General features: G+C 45.0%; 1 protein-coding gene across 2 annotated transcripts in view; it reads left to right on the top strand.

Annotated features, from left to right (window-relative positions):
* Positions 1-15,309, top strand: part of GCLC (glutamate-cysteine ligase catalytic subunit) — a 38,976-nt gene that overhangs the window by 12,044 nt on the left and 11,623 nt on the right. For both annotated transcript variants that reach the window (XM_027126901.1, XM_027126902.1), the window contains exons 2-6: positions 6,148-6,260; positions 7,093-7,275; positions 9,489-9,602; positions 11,180-11,238; positions 11,362-11,495. In XM_027126901.1, the coding sequence (XP_026982702.1) occupies positions 6,148-6,260; positions 7,093-7,275; positions 9,489-9,602; positions 11,180-11,238; positions 11,362-11,495 (603 nt within the window). The remainder of the gene's footprint in view (positions 1-6,147; positions 6,261-7,092; positions 7,276-9,488; positions 9,603-11,179; positions 11,239-11,361; positions 11,496-15,309) is intronic.

Genomic DNA, 15,309 nt, shown 5'->3' on the forward strand with positions numbered 1-15,309 from the left:
TCTTTTGGTAATGTTGATTACAGGCCACCATGGACCCATAAGAACACTTAAAAGACACTGTTCTGCCTCAATACGTGTGTCCCTGCCCGAGAGCTAGAAAATCATCACTAACACGTGAGGATATGTGTACTCAACTACCACTTTAGGCACTTGACACATTACTTTGTGTGCTCCTCCCCAGTGGCCCCTTGAGGTAGGCGTTATCCTCATTTTATAAAAGAAAAAAACACAGATGTTACTAAGATTCAAACTAGGCTCCAACCCGAGGCGAGGCTGGAGGTGGAAGGGAAAGGCGTAGAGTGTGGGGTGGGGTAACAAGGCAGGTGGGCTGCTTTGATAAAGGTCTCGAGCAACAAGTGCAAGCTTCGGTGTTTTTGGTTACCAGATGATCAGCGGTTCCCTCCTAGTGAAATGCCAGCTACACTTTCAGATCTGAAAAGTCGAGGATGTGTGGTCAGTTTCTCGGTCCGCAGGGCAAATGCTAACAGGTTTAGCAATGTGGCTGCGGCCTTTCCAGCTAATCTTCTGCTGGCAGCCTAGCCCTGTGAAAGGGCAGACAAGGATGAGCCTCTGTGGGGATGAGGCTGACCTCACTTGATAGCTATGCTGCCAGGCGGACCTTGTCCCGGGCCGCAGGTAGTGGGCCAGCATCAGAGCCCCAAGTCAGGAGCTCTGGTTTATCTCAGACAGAGATTGTAATCCTTTCCCATGAATTGTAATCCTTTCCCGTGAATTCCAGGTATGGCAGGAAGGGGTTTGTCTTAGCACGTCTTGCATCCTGCAGACCCTGTCTTCAGCAGGTCAGAATTGCTCTCTTGGTGGGACCTGCCTCAGCATCCAGGCACCCTCAGATGCGGTTATGAAGGAGACCCTCACTGTGGTGGAATGGCATTGGACTTGGAGGTCTGGAATCGCTGTCACCTGCCCCTGGGGGCCCAAGGGCCCCTCTGAGCACAGCAGTGACTTAGGAGTTGCACGTCCTGTTTCGGCACTGGATCTAGGTCTCTTTAGAAAGCATCACCCTCCCTTTGTTGGGTGGGTTAATGTATCACCAGTTCCTAAGAACTAAAGCCCTGAATTTCTTATCTCTCGATGGTGGTCCCTGAATTTGGACCAACTTCATCTCTAAACACACTTACAGGGACCTAGCTTGCTTTGTCAGTCACCTGCTCCAGGAGTGCCTGGGGCCCTGAGCCAGCCCTGCTGAAGCCCTGAGTTCTCCTTTACCTCGTGGGAGTCCTTCAGGGGCCCTGACCTCTCACTCCCTCACCGCCCCCTCCCCACCTAAGCGCTGCAGAGCAGTTGGTCCAAGACACCCTCTCTTGTCAGCCGCGCGGTGACCAGGACCCTGTTCTCAGGAAAGAAGCAAAGAATTCACTTGTCCTCAGAACCCAGAAGCTATAGTACTAACCTGCAGGTGTTTTGAGGTAAATAAGAACTATTTATATTTACAGTATTATTTCTTTAGGAGGACGTGTCTTCTGGCTTAGGTTTCTAAGTTGCAGAGTGCCCGTGTTGGTGGCCACAGCAAACATCTCCTTTGGTAACTTCACGTGATGTGCTCTCTTTTGTGAGGTTAATTTGTGGGAGCAGACTGGTTGGGTTCTACTTTGGTTCAGAAATAAGGTAGGAGTGACTTAGCCTGGTCTTTGTAACCATCAGAAAATGAAAACTGACACACGCCTGAAGTATAGTGGCATGGTTAAAAAAAATCAGCCAGTGTCAATTCAGAGGCCCAGAAAGTAAATGTCTCACACCATTTGTAGGACTTGAAAGAGCAGATTGGCATGCGGGGCTTTCCTTTGCACCAGCAGTAATGCATCAGTAAGTGTGTCCAGATATAATTCCAAGAGGTGATTTCTCTCAGGTTTAAGTCCAGTGCTGTCCAGTACAACTTCCTGCAGTAATTGAATTGTTTGCGGTATCGTTAGGGACTTGGGAACTGAAATTTTTATTTTACTTTACTTTTATTTTATTTTTTATAAATTTATTTATTTTATTTTTGGCTGCATTGGGTCTTCGTTGCTGTTTTCTCTAGTTGCAGCGGGCCGGGAGCTACTCTTCATGGCGGTGCACAGGCTTCTCATTGGGTGGCTTCTCTTGTTGCGGAGTACGGGCTCTAGGTGCACGGGTTCAGTAGATGTGGCACATGGGCTCAGTAATTGTGGCTCACGGGCTCTAGAGTGCAAGCTCAGTAGTTGTGGCACACGGGCTTATTAGTTGCTCCATGGCAACTTCTTGGACCAGGGCTCCAACCCGTGTCCCCTGCATTGGCAGGCAGATTCTTAACCACTGCAACACCAGGGAAACCCTACTTTAATTTTAAATCTAAAAAGGTCACACGTGCCTAGTGTCTACCATAAAGGAGAGGGTGGTTTTTTTCCTTTCCTTTATTGAAAGGTGTCATTGTCTCCTTTATGAGATTCATCACAATTTTCCCTGCTGTCTCCTGAATCTTAAAATTTTTCACTGAGGCTTCATATTACTAATCTTGGCATGTGAAGAATTTGTTTTGGTAATGATTCAAGGAAGTTACTTTACGTAATCGTATAGGAAATTCATCATTTTACGCAGTGTTAAAATTGAGATTGGTGTATTATGCATAAAAACCTCCTGCTCTGTTAGCTGAAGTCCTGGTCTAGGACACTGGAGGAAGACCAGGCCAGGGCAAGGCCACGTTTATTTTGTGTAAACTTCCCTGGCGTGCACCCTGTGTTATTCTGTGGTGTGAAATGGCATTTCATAGTGGGGGAAAAGTCAGAATATAGCAGATATTATAAGAATTTGATGTAACTTTATTTTTGGCCTGTGTGTTTCTTTTTTTTTTTTTTTTTGAAGTATAGTTGATTTACAATGTTGTGTTTCAGGTGTACAACAAAGTGATTCAGTTATACATACATATATATACACATACATATATATGTATACACATATATATATTCTTTTTCAGATTCTTTTCCCTTATGGGTTATCACAAAATATTGAGTATCGTTCCCTGATGTAACTTTAGAGTAAACTACGAAAACGTTTCCTTTTGGGGAAAAAAGAGCAGTTTAAAATAACATTTCAACAGTTATAGTCTAAAATGTCACCATATAAAAAAGGGTTCCTGGACCTGTGGTGGCCACCTCAAGTTCACCCACTGTTTCAGGCACAGCTGCTCTTCTGGTCTTGCCACGCAGGTCTTCCCTAAATCACTACAAGTGATTTTGAAACCAAGTAGCATCACCGTTGGTTCTAGGACCCCTTTGGGTGCTCCAGGCTTGAGTGTCTTGCTAGATACGGAAATGGGGGCCATCCAACTGGATGGTTGAAAGTGCTCAAAAATCCTGGTCATTAGTATTTGGCTGTGTGAGGAAACCATCTTCTGGGCAGAAGGCACAGTCACTAGCTTTAAAACAGTTTACAGTCTAGAGGCGGGACTACTGTGACATGGTCTCCAGGGGTGGGCCCAGTTTATCTGCATCTCTGGGCAGCCAACCAGGTGATTATGCTGCAGTCAGGGTGGTGGTCAGGGGAAGCACAGGGGTCAGGAGTGGGGGCTGTATTTATGACGACCCTCTCCTTTGCCTGGCCACCCCCCTCCTCCCGGGAAACCTTCTGATACCCCAGGCGGGACCAGACCCTCCTGTTACACGTGCCCCAGACCATTTAGCTCCCTTGAGTTACTGGCTGTCATTTCAGCCACCTGTGAGCTTGACAGCAGGAGCCACATCCACCTGGCTCTGTGCAGTGCTCCCAGCACCTGCCGACCACAGGACTTTGGGTGAAAGGACAGAGGGTGTGGAGGCAGCAGGATGCTGTGTTTCAGCACTGATGGGTCATCAGCTAGTTAGAGCCTTATCACAAGATGGCTGCAGGCTTGTTCAGGAGTCGGTGTAAGGAGAAAACCAGGTCTCTTAGATGCAATGGGTGGTTCCCGCCGAAGTCAAGACTGCTTACTGCTTGGGCCGGTGGAATGGAGGAGCTGGCCCTGAATCCTGAATTGTGAATTCCTTTAGGGTGGCTGCAGACCCCGCCCTGCAGCCCAGTCCTCCTGGGCTGAGTTGCCCCGCACCTTCCCCCTCCTCGGCCTGACCACCTGGTTGCAACCCCTTCTCCAGGGTGTAAGGAGGCCAGAGTCTTCATCCCAGTGCCTGGGAACCAATGTAGGACCTCACTGTCCCACAGGGACGCAGTGATGGCTTCCCTGTCTCCAGAGGTCAGACGCATGATAGGTTAAATACTTCAGAGAAGTGGCCCAGAGACCTTTGTATAACATTGTTTCAAAGGAATTTGAAAATTTCTTTTTTCTAATGTACACAGAAATTGACAGAGGAGCTTTCTCAGAGTACAATCTCCCTAAATAGGGAACTGCTTGTAGCTGCTTCTGAGTCTTATGGAACTAGATTGTTACCAAATTAAGTGCTGTTTTCACCTCAGCGCTGATGACTTGAACTCATCAGTAAGACAACTCTCTCGTCTGTTCAGGCTGCTGTAACAAATACCACAGACTGGGTGGCTTAAACAACAAACATTTACTTCTCACAGTTCTGGAGGTTGGAAAGTGCATGGTCAGAGGTGCTGGTAGATTTGGTTTCCAAGTGAGGTCCCTCTTCCTGGCTTACAAAGGGCTGCCTTCTCGCTGTGTTCTCACACAGTGGAGAGAAATCATCTTTCTGGTCTCTTCTTATAAGGGCGCAAATCGCGTCACAAGGGCCCCACTCTCCTGATCTAATTACCTGCCCCCCCAAGGCCTCACTTCTAAATACCATCAAATTGGGGGTTAAGGGCTTCAACATAAGAATGGTGTGGGGGGCACTAACATTCAGTCCATAACAACAACTAATAAAAATTCATCAAAAGTTTATTTTTGTTGTCATCTAAACCTGCCAGGCTATTTCCCTATGGTTACTAACATTTTTTCCCCCTTTTATATTTCTTAGCTGAAGGGCAAACCAGTCTCTTGAATGGTACTATTTCTGTGATAGGGAGAACTGACTCAGATGCCTTCCACCTGGGACGGTGGGTCTGCAGACCAGAGCCCCCCTCAAAGGGGGGCTGCCCAGCCCCAGCCCCTCTGGACCCAGGCCTCCTGTTGGGCTCCTGCGCTTTGGTTTGTTTTTAAGGCTGGGATCTGGATTTACATGTGAAATGTCAGGTAGATAAGGTAGATAGTGGATGTATTGTTGCCTTTCTTTTTTATAATAAGCCAAACAACGTACTTTCTGGGGATTGGTCTGCCACGTGCCACAAGTTTGCCATCCGTGTCTTGGGGTCTTGTGCGAAGGGTGCTCTCAAGGGTTTGCCTGACTGATCCAGCTCCAGTCTTTGCACCTACCTGTGGATGATGTGTGTCTATATTAACCGTGAATAGTGAGTCACAATCTTCATTATTAACAGCAACTATCATGACTTAACAGCGTGTGATTTCAGGGAAAACAAATGCAGGTTCTGTTTGTACTCTGCCCAGAAAAGTCTTACTTTGGTATTTCACTCTTGATTTTTTATCAGAATTCCACCAGGTATTGTTATGAATGCACTAGTGCACCTTGCATTGTAAATTGTGTATGAGTTCAGAGTGGGGAAGTGGTCTTAAATTATTCCTGAAAAACCAAAACAAAATTGCCGAAACTCCTAAACTAATACCTCTGCATTGGTGTATTTGATTTTGATTTAACTGTCCATTAGTGAGGCTCATAGTGGGATGATTAAATAACCTACCAGTGAGGAAGGATAATCTACCTTGATTAGAATGCTCAGGTAACCCCTTTCATAAACTTACAGTAAGCCCACCGAGGAAATACGTTGTAAAATGCGACTACTACGTGCAGCTGCGATTTACAGAATCCTGGCTTTGAAATACTTCTTTCTCGAAGGACAATTTGTCAGAATGAGCATCCTGACCTTTCTATAAGGTGTTAAGTAGAACGAGGGAAGACGGAATCACGTAAGAGCCCTTGTCCTCCCACAAGGCCACTGTTGGCCATTCTCTCCAGGTTTTTGCATTATGCAAACCTCACTCAGTAAGCACCGTTGTGTAAGCAGATGTGACTCCTCAGGACACTGTCATCCTTTCCAACCTTCACGTTTCCCTACTTTTCCTAAAGGTCGCATCAAGCACGAGTCTGGAGGAATGTTCATCTTTCTCTCCTTTATTTTCAATAGGTGGAATACATGTTGGTATCTTTTGATCATGAAAATAGAAAAGCCCAACTGGTACTGTCTGGAGAGGAACTTCTTGAAACTCTGCAAGAAAAGGGGGAAAGGACAAACCCAAAGTAAGCTGATGTACTGAAGGCTTCTTTGAGAGTTTCTGAAACTGTTAGAACCACTGGAATATCATCTCTCCTCCCACATACAGGAGACAGGAGAGCACAGCAGTTTAGGGCTCTGGCTCTGGTTCCCAGTTGCCTGGGTTCAAATCCTGCTTCCTCTGCTTAATAGCTGGGTACCCTTAGGTGGGGTACTTAACTTCTCTGTGCCTCAGTTTCCTCAGCTGTAAATCAGGGATAATAATACCTACCTCTTAGGGTGTAGACATTCTAAATACGTTAGTAAGCACTTAGAAGAGTAAACTCAATATAAAGTTTGTTTACTATTTAAATATTTTTTTAAAAAATTGGCAGTTACCAAGATCACAGACCATGGTGTCAGAGAAAACTTGCAGATAGGTTTTGCTTGGCTGGCAGGATATTTTTTAAATATTTCTTTATTTCAGTAGACAGAGGTGAAGGGGGCATGTACCTCCAGTTCATTTTTCTACCCACTGCATTTTGGGAGGCTGGGTTTGCATTTGGAACCCAGTCTTAAACCGAAGGAGGCCTTAAATCCCCACGTCCTTCCCCGCAGAGTGGACAGGCTTGCTTGCCTTGGACAGCGCATGCCCTGTGTGTGTCTCAGTTACTTATAAATATTTTAGACCCAGCACTTGTAACCCTTATGTAGTTGAAAAGCTGTGGAAGATTAACAGCCACTGGGAATTGTAAAGAGTTCTTGGCTTCTTGTATACCCAGTCGTTTCTAAATTTTTGGAAGCAACTTTTTCAAAACTAAAAATGGAGCAGACTGCAGCAGAAGAATAAGATGGACTGAAACCTTTTCTCCTCTGTAGCCACCCTACCCTTTGGAGACCAGAGTATGGGAGCTACATGATCGAGGGGACACCTGGCCAGCCGTACGGAGGGACCATGTCTGAGTTCAACACCGTCGAGGACAACATGAGGAAGCGCCGCAAGGAAGCGACATCTCTGCTGGGGGAAAACCAGGCCCTCTGCACAATCACTTCGTTTCCCAGGTTAGTCCCTGTGTCAACGTGCATGGCTGGCATTTCAGAAAATCCAGGTATCAAGAGAGCAGATCACAACCCAGCACTTGACCCCACAGCTCTCATGCTTTGCAGACAGTTCATTCTCATCACACTGTGTCTGGTAGAATCTGTAACATTAGAGCTGCAGGCAGAGTCATATGCCAGCCTCTGCCAGTGGTGGTGGTGGCCGGGGGGACTGTGGAAGGACCCGAGGGCCACAGACTCCGCAGGCCGAGGGGAAGGAGCAGTGCACAAGGAAGGATGTGCGTTGCCCCCAGATCAGATCAGGGGGCCCCCCGACGGGGGGATGGCATCAGCGCTCCCAGGGTCTGTTGATACATATTAACAAAGAACAAGGGAGTCACTGGGTCATGTTTGGATTGTGCTGAAAAGATTTAGGATTTGTCATCAAATCTGGTTATGGCTGAAGTTTCATAAGAGTAAATATAAGGTAAATATGAACAGTGAAATTCTGTCCTTAGCTTAGTATGAGGTACGTAAATATCACACAGTTATACATAGGACCTGTATGCAAGAATGCAGTTCTACCAAATCGTAAATCTGGTTATCTCTGCTAGATATCTGTCAGACTGTGGCAAAGTATGCTTACCTCCCCAAAGTTCAAAAGCACTTTGGGGATTGGTATCCGTGGCCTGGAACACTCTGAACTATTTTTATGCTTTCTTTTTCTTTCCTGGTAAATGTCCACGATGAACATAGGCATTCACAGTCACACCACTGGTCTTAGGACACTTAAAGGGAATTTTGTTTTTTAAAATCTCCATGGTCACATATAAATAGTTGAAACCTTATTTAAGCAACTCATCAGACATTTAGAGAAGTATCTTTTTCCTTCTCTTAAGTTATTATGAAGGGAGGAGAGTTGAGCTAGGAATAAGTTTTATTCTAAAAATCTAATTTTTTTTAAAAAGCCTAACCATATCTTTTATGATGAGAGGGTATTTTTGGATTTGTAAACAAAACAAAGATAATAATTATTTGTTTGTAGAAGCCTCACCTTACATCCACAGTTAAATGATAAGGGAAGTTTTATTTCGGGATCAAGAGAGAGAGCAAGACTCAGTTTCTTCAGTGTAAACAGGGTGATTCTCTTTCCGTAAACAGGTGCAACTGTAGTGTGGCCTAGCAACCCAAACAGTGGTCGTGTGACTGTTTACATTTAAATCAATCCGACTTGTATACAATGAGAAGTTCAGTTCCTCAGTCTCATTCGCCTCCTTCCACCTGCTCAGTACCCACCTGGGCAGTGCAGGTCGTGAGCATTTCCATCCCTGCAGAGGTTCCGTGGGACGGTGCTGGCCTGGAGGAAAAGTGGGGCTGGGGGTGCGGGTCTGAGTCCTGGCTGCCCGCTTCCTGCCAAGTACACACGTGCTTCTCCAGCCTGATTCCGGTCAGGAGAGAGACCCCCAGATCTCAGTTTGTCACTCTCTGCAAGGGCTTTTTCTAAGGCTGCAGGCTGTCAGTGAATAATGTACGGAGCTGCAGGAACTCTGAGGAGCCGCATCATAGCTGGGGCTGTTTTCCAGATAAGATCGGCAAGTTCAGTTGTTGTTCACAAGGCGAACATGGGCGTCCAGTTTTATAAAAGGTGAGGTTGAAAATAAGGCACCGGCTAGTCTTGGCTCCCAAGCCAGAAGTTTCCCACTGCCGATCTACACCCTGCTTTGTTTCTCTGTTGGAATTAAAGCTCTTCCTCAGGTCAAGTGAGATAATAGGGTTGGGTTTCAGCCTCCAGAGGGAGATCCTGGGGGTGGACAGGGGCACCGGCAGAGAACCTGCCTGATCTGGACGGAATCATGAGGTGCCTGGCAGAGGCAAGAAGCAGGAGGCCTGTCCCAAGTCGAACCAAGCTGATGGGGAGGTGGTGGTGTGCAGGGGTCAGAGCTGGTAAAGGAAGACGCCTCAGAAACCACGTGGGGGAAACAGCCAAGGCAGCCAGGACGTAAGTAAGCGCTCTGCAGACCCTGAGTGGACGGAGGCTTCTGATAAAATCGGCAAAAGGGCTGCAGTCACAAGAGAAGAGCTTGGTGAGCAAGACAGACTGCAAAGGCGTGGCTGCAAGGGGCACAGTGTTTGCAGAACACCTGTGTGCCGGACCCCTGAAAAAGGCAACGTTACACATGCATGTTTTTAATCCCTGAAGACAGATTCTATCTCTTTAGTTCTTCAATTTCTTGTAGATTAGGCTGCCCTGGGTTCACACTGCCCGAGTTCAAGCCCAACCCAGTGGAAGGAGGAGCTTCCAAGTCCCTCTTCTTTCCTGATGAAGCGATAAACAAGCACCCGCGCTTCAGGTAAGTGTGTGGATGACTCAGATCCCTGGATCCCTGCCCTGGGGGTGCAGTGTCCCTCCCGGAGTCATTACTGAGCGGTTCCTGAACTCCAGCTCCTGTGGTAATTAACCAGAGGAGCCCACAGACCCACAGCTACGCCTGTTCTCGGTCCCCCAAGGCTGCTCGGTTGGTGCTGCTTGTTTCCAGGCTGGATCTGCCTGTTTTCCAAGTGATCCTAACGTTGTTCACTGAGCCACAGATGCATTTCAATCCTAGTTCTGTTAACACCTGTTTGGAGAAGCTTTCTTGTCATCATTTTTACCTTTTCCTCCTCTGAAAATTACTGCCAGTATCTGTGGTCTTCTCATCCCACTCCATATACCTTGACAATAAGGTAAAATGTGTACAATACCTGTGTATATAGTAGGCACGCTCTACCTTCTGTTCCACTAACTCCTAAGTCTGTTGGTCTGTAGTTTTAATTCTAGGGTTTCAAGTTGCTTCAGGGCCCACACCAGTCTGATCTCAGCTTTGGACCTTTGAGTCTCACCTGTCTGTCCTGAACCTGGGCTGCTGACCTAGAGTTAGGGACCTGTGACTTCTCAGTGTTCATTCCTGTAACAGGTCTGCACACCTGCGACGTGCAGAGTCCGTGGGGAAGATAAAGACATATAAACATAGTTTCTGACATCAAGTGTTTATAGTGTGCCAAGGGGAAGGTGGAGATATTCAGCTGCAAGAACAGGTAGATTATGACAGGTGTCCAAAGATGATAACACCAGAGAGAGGAAGGTGCTTCTGACTGAGGGGGTCAAAAGCAGGCCTCCTGAGAGAGGTGGCATTTACACCGTCGACAGCAGCACTGCCCAGTAACACCATAGTGCCAGCCACACGTGTAATTTCAGTAGTAATTTTGTAGCCACCTTAAAAAAGTGAAAAAGGTGGACTTATAGTGTATTTTATTTAACTCTATATATCCAACTTGTGACCAGTATTTTTTAATTATTAATAAGTTTTACTTTATTTCTGTACCAAGTCTTCAAAATGTGCTGTGTGTTCACCCTCAGAGCACATTTTAATTAGGACTGGCCGCGCGTCCAGTGCTCACAGCCACAGCTTGCCTAGGGGCTTCTGGATCAGACATCGCAGGCTGGAGGATAGTATTAATGCTGCAGGATGGGTGGAGGGAGTGATGAGGTTCTGGGGTCCAGAGATGCCCGGGGAACATGAGTACCACAGTTTGGCTCAAGTCTTTGGACTTAGCATGGAAAATGTTAGAAACATACGGTGAGGCTAGACCACGGCAGACCTTGGACACTTGAGCTTGGTTTGGTGAGTCACACGGAGCCGGGGATCAGGGCTTGGGCAGGAGAGAGAATGACATTCTCAAACAAGAACCAGAGGACGTGGTATTAATGCAAAGCCTTCTTTCAGGAAATCCCCTCAGTCTCTCGGTCCACATGAATTTTCGGTAGGGATGTCTTAGAGGATTAGTTTGAGGGAGGATTTCATTCCATGTACTTGCGAATTGTCAAATTCTTCTTTTGCATGATGGTTCTTAGGTGACCGACTTAGGACATTTGTTGTCTGTTTTTTAGTACCCTCACCAGGAACATCCGGCACAGAAGAGGAGAAAAGGTTGTCATCAACGTCCCAAGTGAGTCTACAGAGGTGGCGGGTGGGAGGGGGACCCCCCCATTGTTGTTAATCCTTGACTCTCACCCATTTCCTGCTCTTTTCTTTCTTTCTTTTTTTTTTCTTTTTTCAATTAATACTGCAGTATTTAAGGACAAGAATACACCATCTCCATTTATAGAAACATTTCCTGAGGATGATGAGGCAGCAAAGGCTTCTAAGCCCGACCACATTTACATGGATGCTATGGGCTTTGGGATGGGCAATTGCTGTCTGCAGGTATCATTTCAAATATCCAGAGAGGCAAGCTGTCCTCATCCGTTTCTATTTATTAACTTCTTTTCTTTATATGTGCATGTTTCCTTTTTAAAAATCACATTTTAATCAGGTTGAAATAGTAGCTAGTACTTCTTTCTGAAAACCAATGAAGTTATCTTAGTAAATTCACTGGAAGTTGTCTCTGGACGGAATCTACAGTTCACTACGAAGACATAGTTGTTAATGAACTTAAAAGGTGAAATATTCCGCAGTCACTGTCTCTGTTCTCTCTGTGCCTAATTTTTGCTGCCATCTAGTGACTAGCTTTGAGATTGTAAACATTGCTCAAATCTTATCATTTCTGAAACTGAATTCTGGATGCACTCCAGTGAGCTTGTGATCCAAGGGAAGGATTATTTGGACTTTAAATTTTTATTTTCCTGCAAGGCCATCTAGTGTTATAAAAAGAATAAATATTTAGCAGCCCATGTTTGCCTTGCCCCTGGCTAAGTTTCACAGGAGGTATTGTAGAATAGCCTTTCTCTCAATGACTTGGTTAAAACTTCCCCTGGATCTAATCAGATTACTGGCACCTGTGGCAGGGATGGTGTCCCACCACACAGGGGACCTGGAGCGGGGAGCAGGAACCCATCGGGCTGCCCACAAGCCTGTGTCTGGGCTTTAGCTGTGATTTCTCAGGTATTTGGGTAACTCTCCTTCTTCTGGTCTCGGTTTTCTCAACAGCTGAAAGAAGGGTTTATATTAAGGCTGCTTCTAGGTCTGTCTCTGAGCTAATATTCTTTAATTGTTTTTATTAACAACAGTATTGGTTTTAACCTTTAATTTGTTTAAAATCATGTTAGAACAGAAGTAAAAGTGGCACAAAATTAGAAGTTTCAAACTGAAAATTTCAAAAGAAAAAAAGAGGGCCTCTTGTTATTATCCAAGGAGATTTTATCCAGTTCTGATTATTTGCTGATTGGAGCAGTGTGAAGCCTGACCCCACATGAGCACCCCCCAGCCCACCCCCAGCCCTCAGTCTGCCTGCCCTCCACACGGCTGGGGACCCAGCATCCCATCATTTCAGGCAGCTGCACACAGACACACACCTTCTTGCACATGTATCTTGGATGTGTTTATTTTACAACTATGTATAATCAAAATTGAATGCCAGAGTCAGATTTTTACATGCTAAGTGTGTTCAAATAACCATGGCCAAGGATACCATTTCCCCTGCTTTCCCTGACTTATATAGGTGGCATAAAGCGTGTCTTCCAAACAAACCTAGGCTATGAGTTTCCTTCCAGATGGACACACTTCATAAAAAAGAGACCTGTTGACTTTTAACTGCCTTATCTGCTTCCCTATCTTAATTCCAAATATTTCTAAAGAGAACCATTAAGCTCTAGAACTTAGAGTGCACAGCTTTAAAATCTATCAGTGCTCTTGGAGGACCGATTGCCTCTTTTTCTTGGTTTAATATTAAACCAGGGTGTTTTGCCATGGACAGCACAGTTGCCCCATTCCAAAGGGATAGTCTTTCCCTTGAAACACTGTGTTTACACAAATAAATATGTCCTAATGGTAGTTAGTTTACATTTTTATTGCTTGTAGATACAGTTTTCCATCCAATTTAAGCTTTGTCATGGGTTTAAGGTTGTTTTCTTTTTCTCAGTGGTGTGTCCAGCCACCCCACTTTCAATACTCCACTTAAAAGTCTTTAGCACAGATAATGTAAGTATATGGTAAATGAGACAAATTCCATCAATCACCACAGAAATCTCTGCTTTATCTCTTAAGTGGAACACTAGAAACTACTTATTACAATAAGGCAAAAAAAAAAATGGTTTCAAAGTTTTTGTTTGTTTGTTTTTTAAGGTTAGTGAGCATCTTACTGTACAGAACAAAAAGTACTTCAACTATATTCAAATTCTTGACTCTCGGTGGGGGACTTTGCAGGAATCATTTAATAAGTTCATGCATATTGTGATAGGCTTCCCCCCGCCCCCCAAGAAAATCCTATGGCTTCGACACTGGGTTCTGGACAAATTTTAGATATTTAGCTTTCTAACATCAATTTTTCATACTTTCTCTTTTTTTTCCCCTCATCAGTTTCCTAGTGACATTGCTTCTTTTCTTTATATGATACTTTCAAAGGATACCAGAATCCAAAACCGTTCATATATTCATATCTTTTTAAGGTGTTAAGAACTCTTTTTTTCCTTCCCCCATTAAAGCCTTTACCACAGTGATGTCTCAATGGCTCAATCAGCCCTGGGGTAAAGAAGCTAGTTACTAAATATACTTAGAATAACTAAGTCGTATCTCTGTTCTAACTCGGCTATTGAATTCCAATTGCCAGTTTTCTTAAGCATATTTTTCTAGGGTTGACTTTTTCAGAATTTGCCTGTGAATTGTCTAGTATATACTAGGCCATCTAAGAGAAGCCAATCAAAAACCTGAAAAGGAAAAATGCTTATCATAGGATCTTCTTAAAAACAAAAATAACAGACTCTAAAATAGCTAAGAGTAACTCAAAAAAGGACCTAAATAAACTAAGAGATGTATGTACAAAAGCATTCAGCAGGGCTTCCCTGGTGGCGCAGTGGTTGAGAGTCCGCCTGCCAGTGCAGGGGACGCGGGTTCGTGCCCCGGTCCGGGAGGATCCCACATGCCGCGGAGCGGCTGGGCCCGTGAGCCATGGCCGCTGAGCCTGCGTGTCCAGAGCCTGTGCTCCGCAACGGGAGAGGCCACAGCAGTGAGAGGCCCGCGTACCGCAAAAAAAAAAAAAAAAGCATTCAGCAGTCAAAACACTTGGGGGAACATTTAGGTATTCCTGATCTCAATCCATATAAGTTTGGGCTATAGGGTCAGCTTTTCAAGTATCCCACCATTTTATAAAAATAAAACTTATCTTTGCTCCTGTGTTCTCCTTTTTAGCACCCTCTTTCCTTCAAGATACTCTACTCACTTAATAAATATTAAGGACTAAGTGGGTGTCAGACCCTGTCCTACACACTGGGGATAGAGAACCGCAAGGCAGACCCCTGCCCTCCTAGGGCTTACACTTTAGGGGTGGGGTCACAGCAGATAAGCCTGTGAATACTCTGCTCGCCATCTCCCCCACTTCTCATTTAACTCTTACCCACAGACAAGCTGATTTCTGCATTCCCACCTCTTGGCAGAAACTGCCCTGGTTTGGGTTATTAGTGACCTGTCAGTTCTTCTCAATTTCTGTTTTCACCTTTGACATTCTTGCTCCTTTACACCTGTGACACAGCTCTTCTCCGTGTGTTGAATTAATTTGTAATGGCTGGGTACCTATCATTATGTTTTAATTAAAATATAGCGCTGACTTAATAATTCACATAGAAATGGTAGGAAAGTCAGGACACCGTAAATGGTCTGAATCATCGTTTTCTGTAGTAGTCAGTCACCACACTGACGTGAAATGCCATGAATTCAGCGGTTAGACCCTTGAGTCTCCAACAGAAGTCCTCTGCCATTTAAACAAAAGCCAAAACAAAACAAAAAAAAGCAAAGTTGAGACCTGGCTAAAACTACTGGAACTAACAGGTTGCGATTAGAATAGTAAACATTCACTCAGCTTCTAGTTCAACTATTAAGCACTTAAATTATTTACTGCACCAACACAAAATCCAAACTGTCATTATTAAATAACAACAGAACATGAGAACTGTTCCCAGTTTGCAGTTATTACAAATGTGCCAACACAACCACAATTGCGTTCCCTGCCCCTTCCGCTGCCCCAGCCCTGCAGAGGGCAGCACTTTTTTTTTTTTTTGGTTTCTTTGGGTAATTGCTTTAAGAGGAT

The sequence above is a fragment of the Aethalodelphis obliquidens genome, unplaced genomic scaffold, assembly GCF_003676395.1.
Source record: "Aethalodelphis obliquidens isolate GAN/ISIS:26980383/991018 unplaced genomic scaffold, ASM367639v1 scaffold31, whole genome shotgun sequence".
Taxonomy (NCBI): domain Eukaryota; kingdom Metazoa; phylum Chordata; class Mammalia; order Artiodactyla; family Delphinidae; genus Aethalodelphis; species Aethalodelphis obliquidens.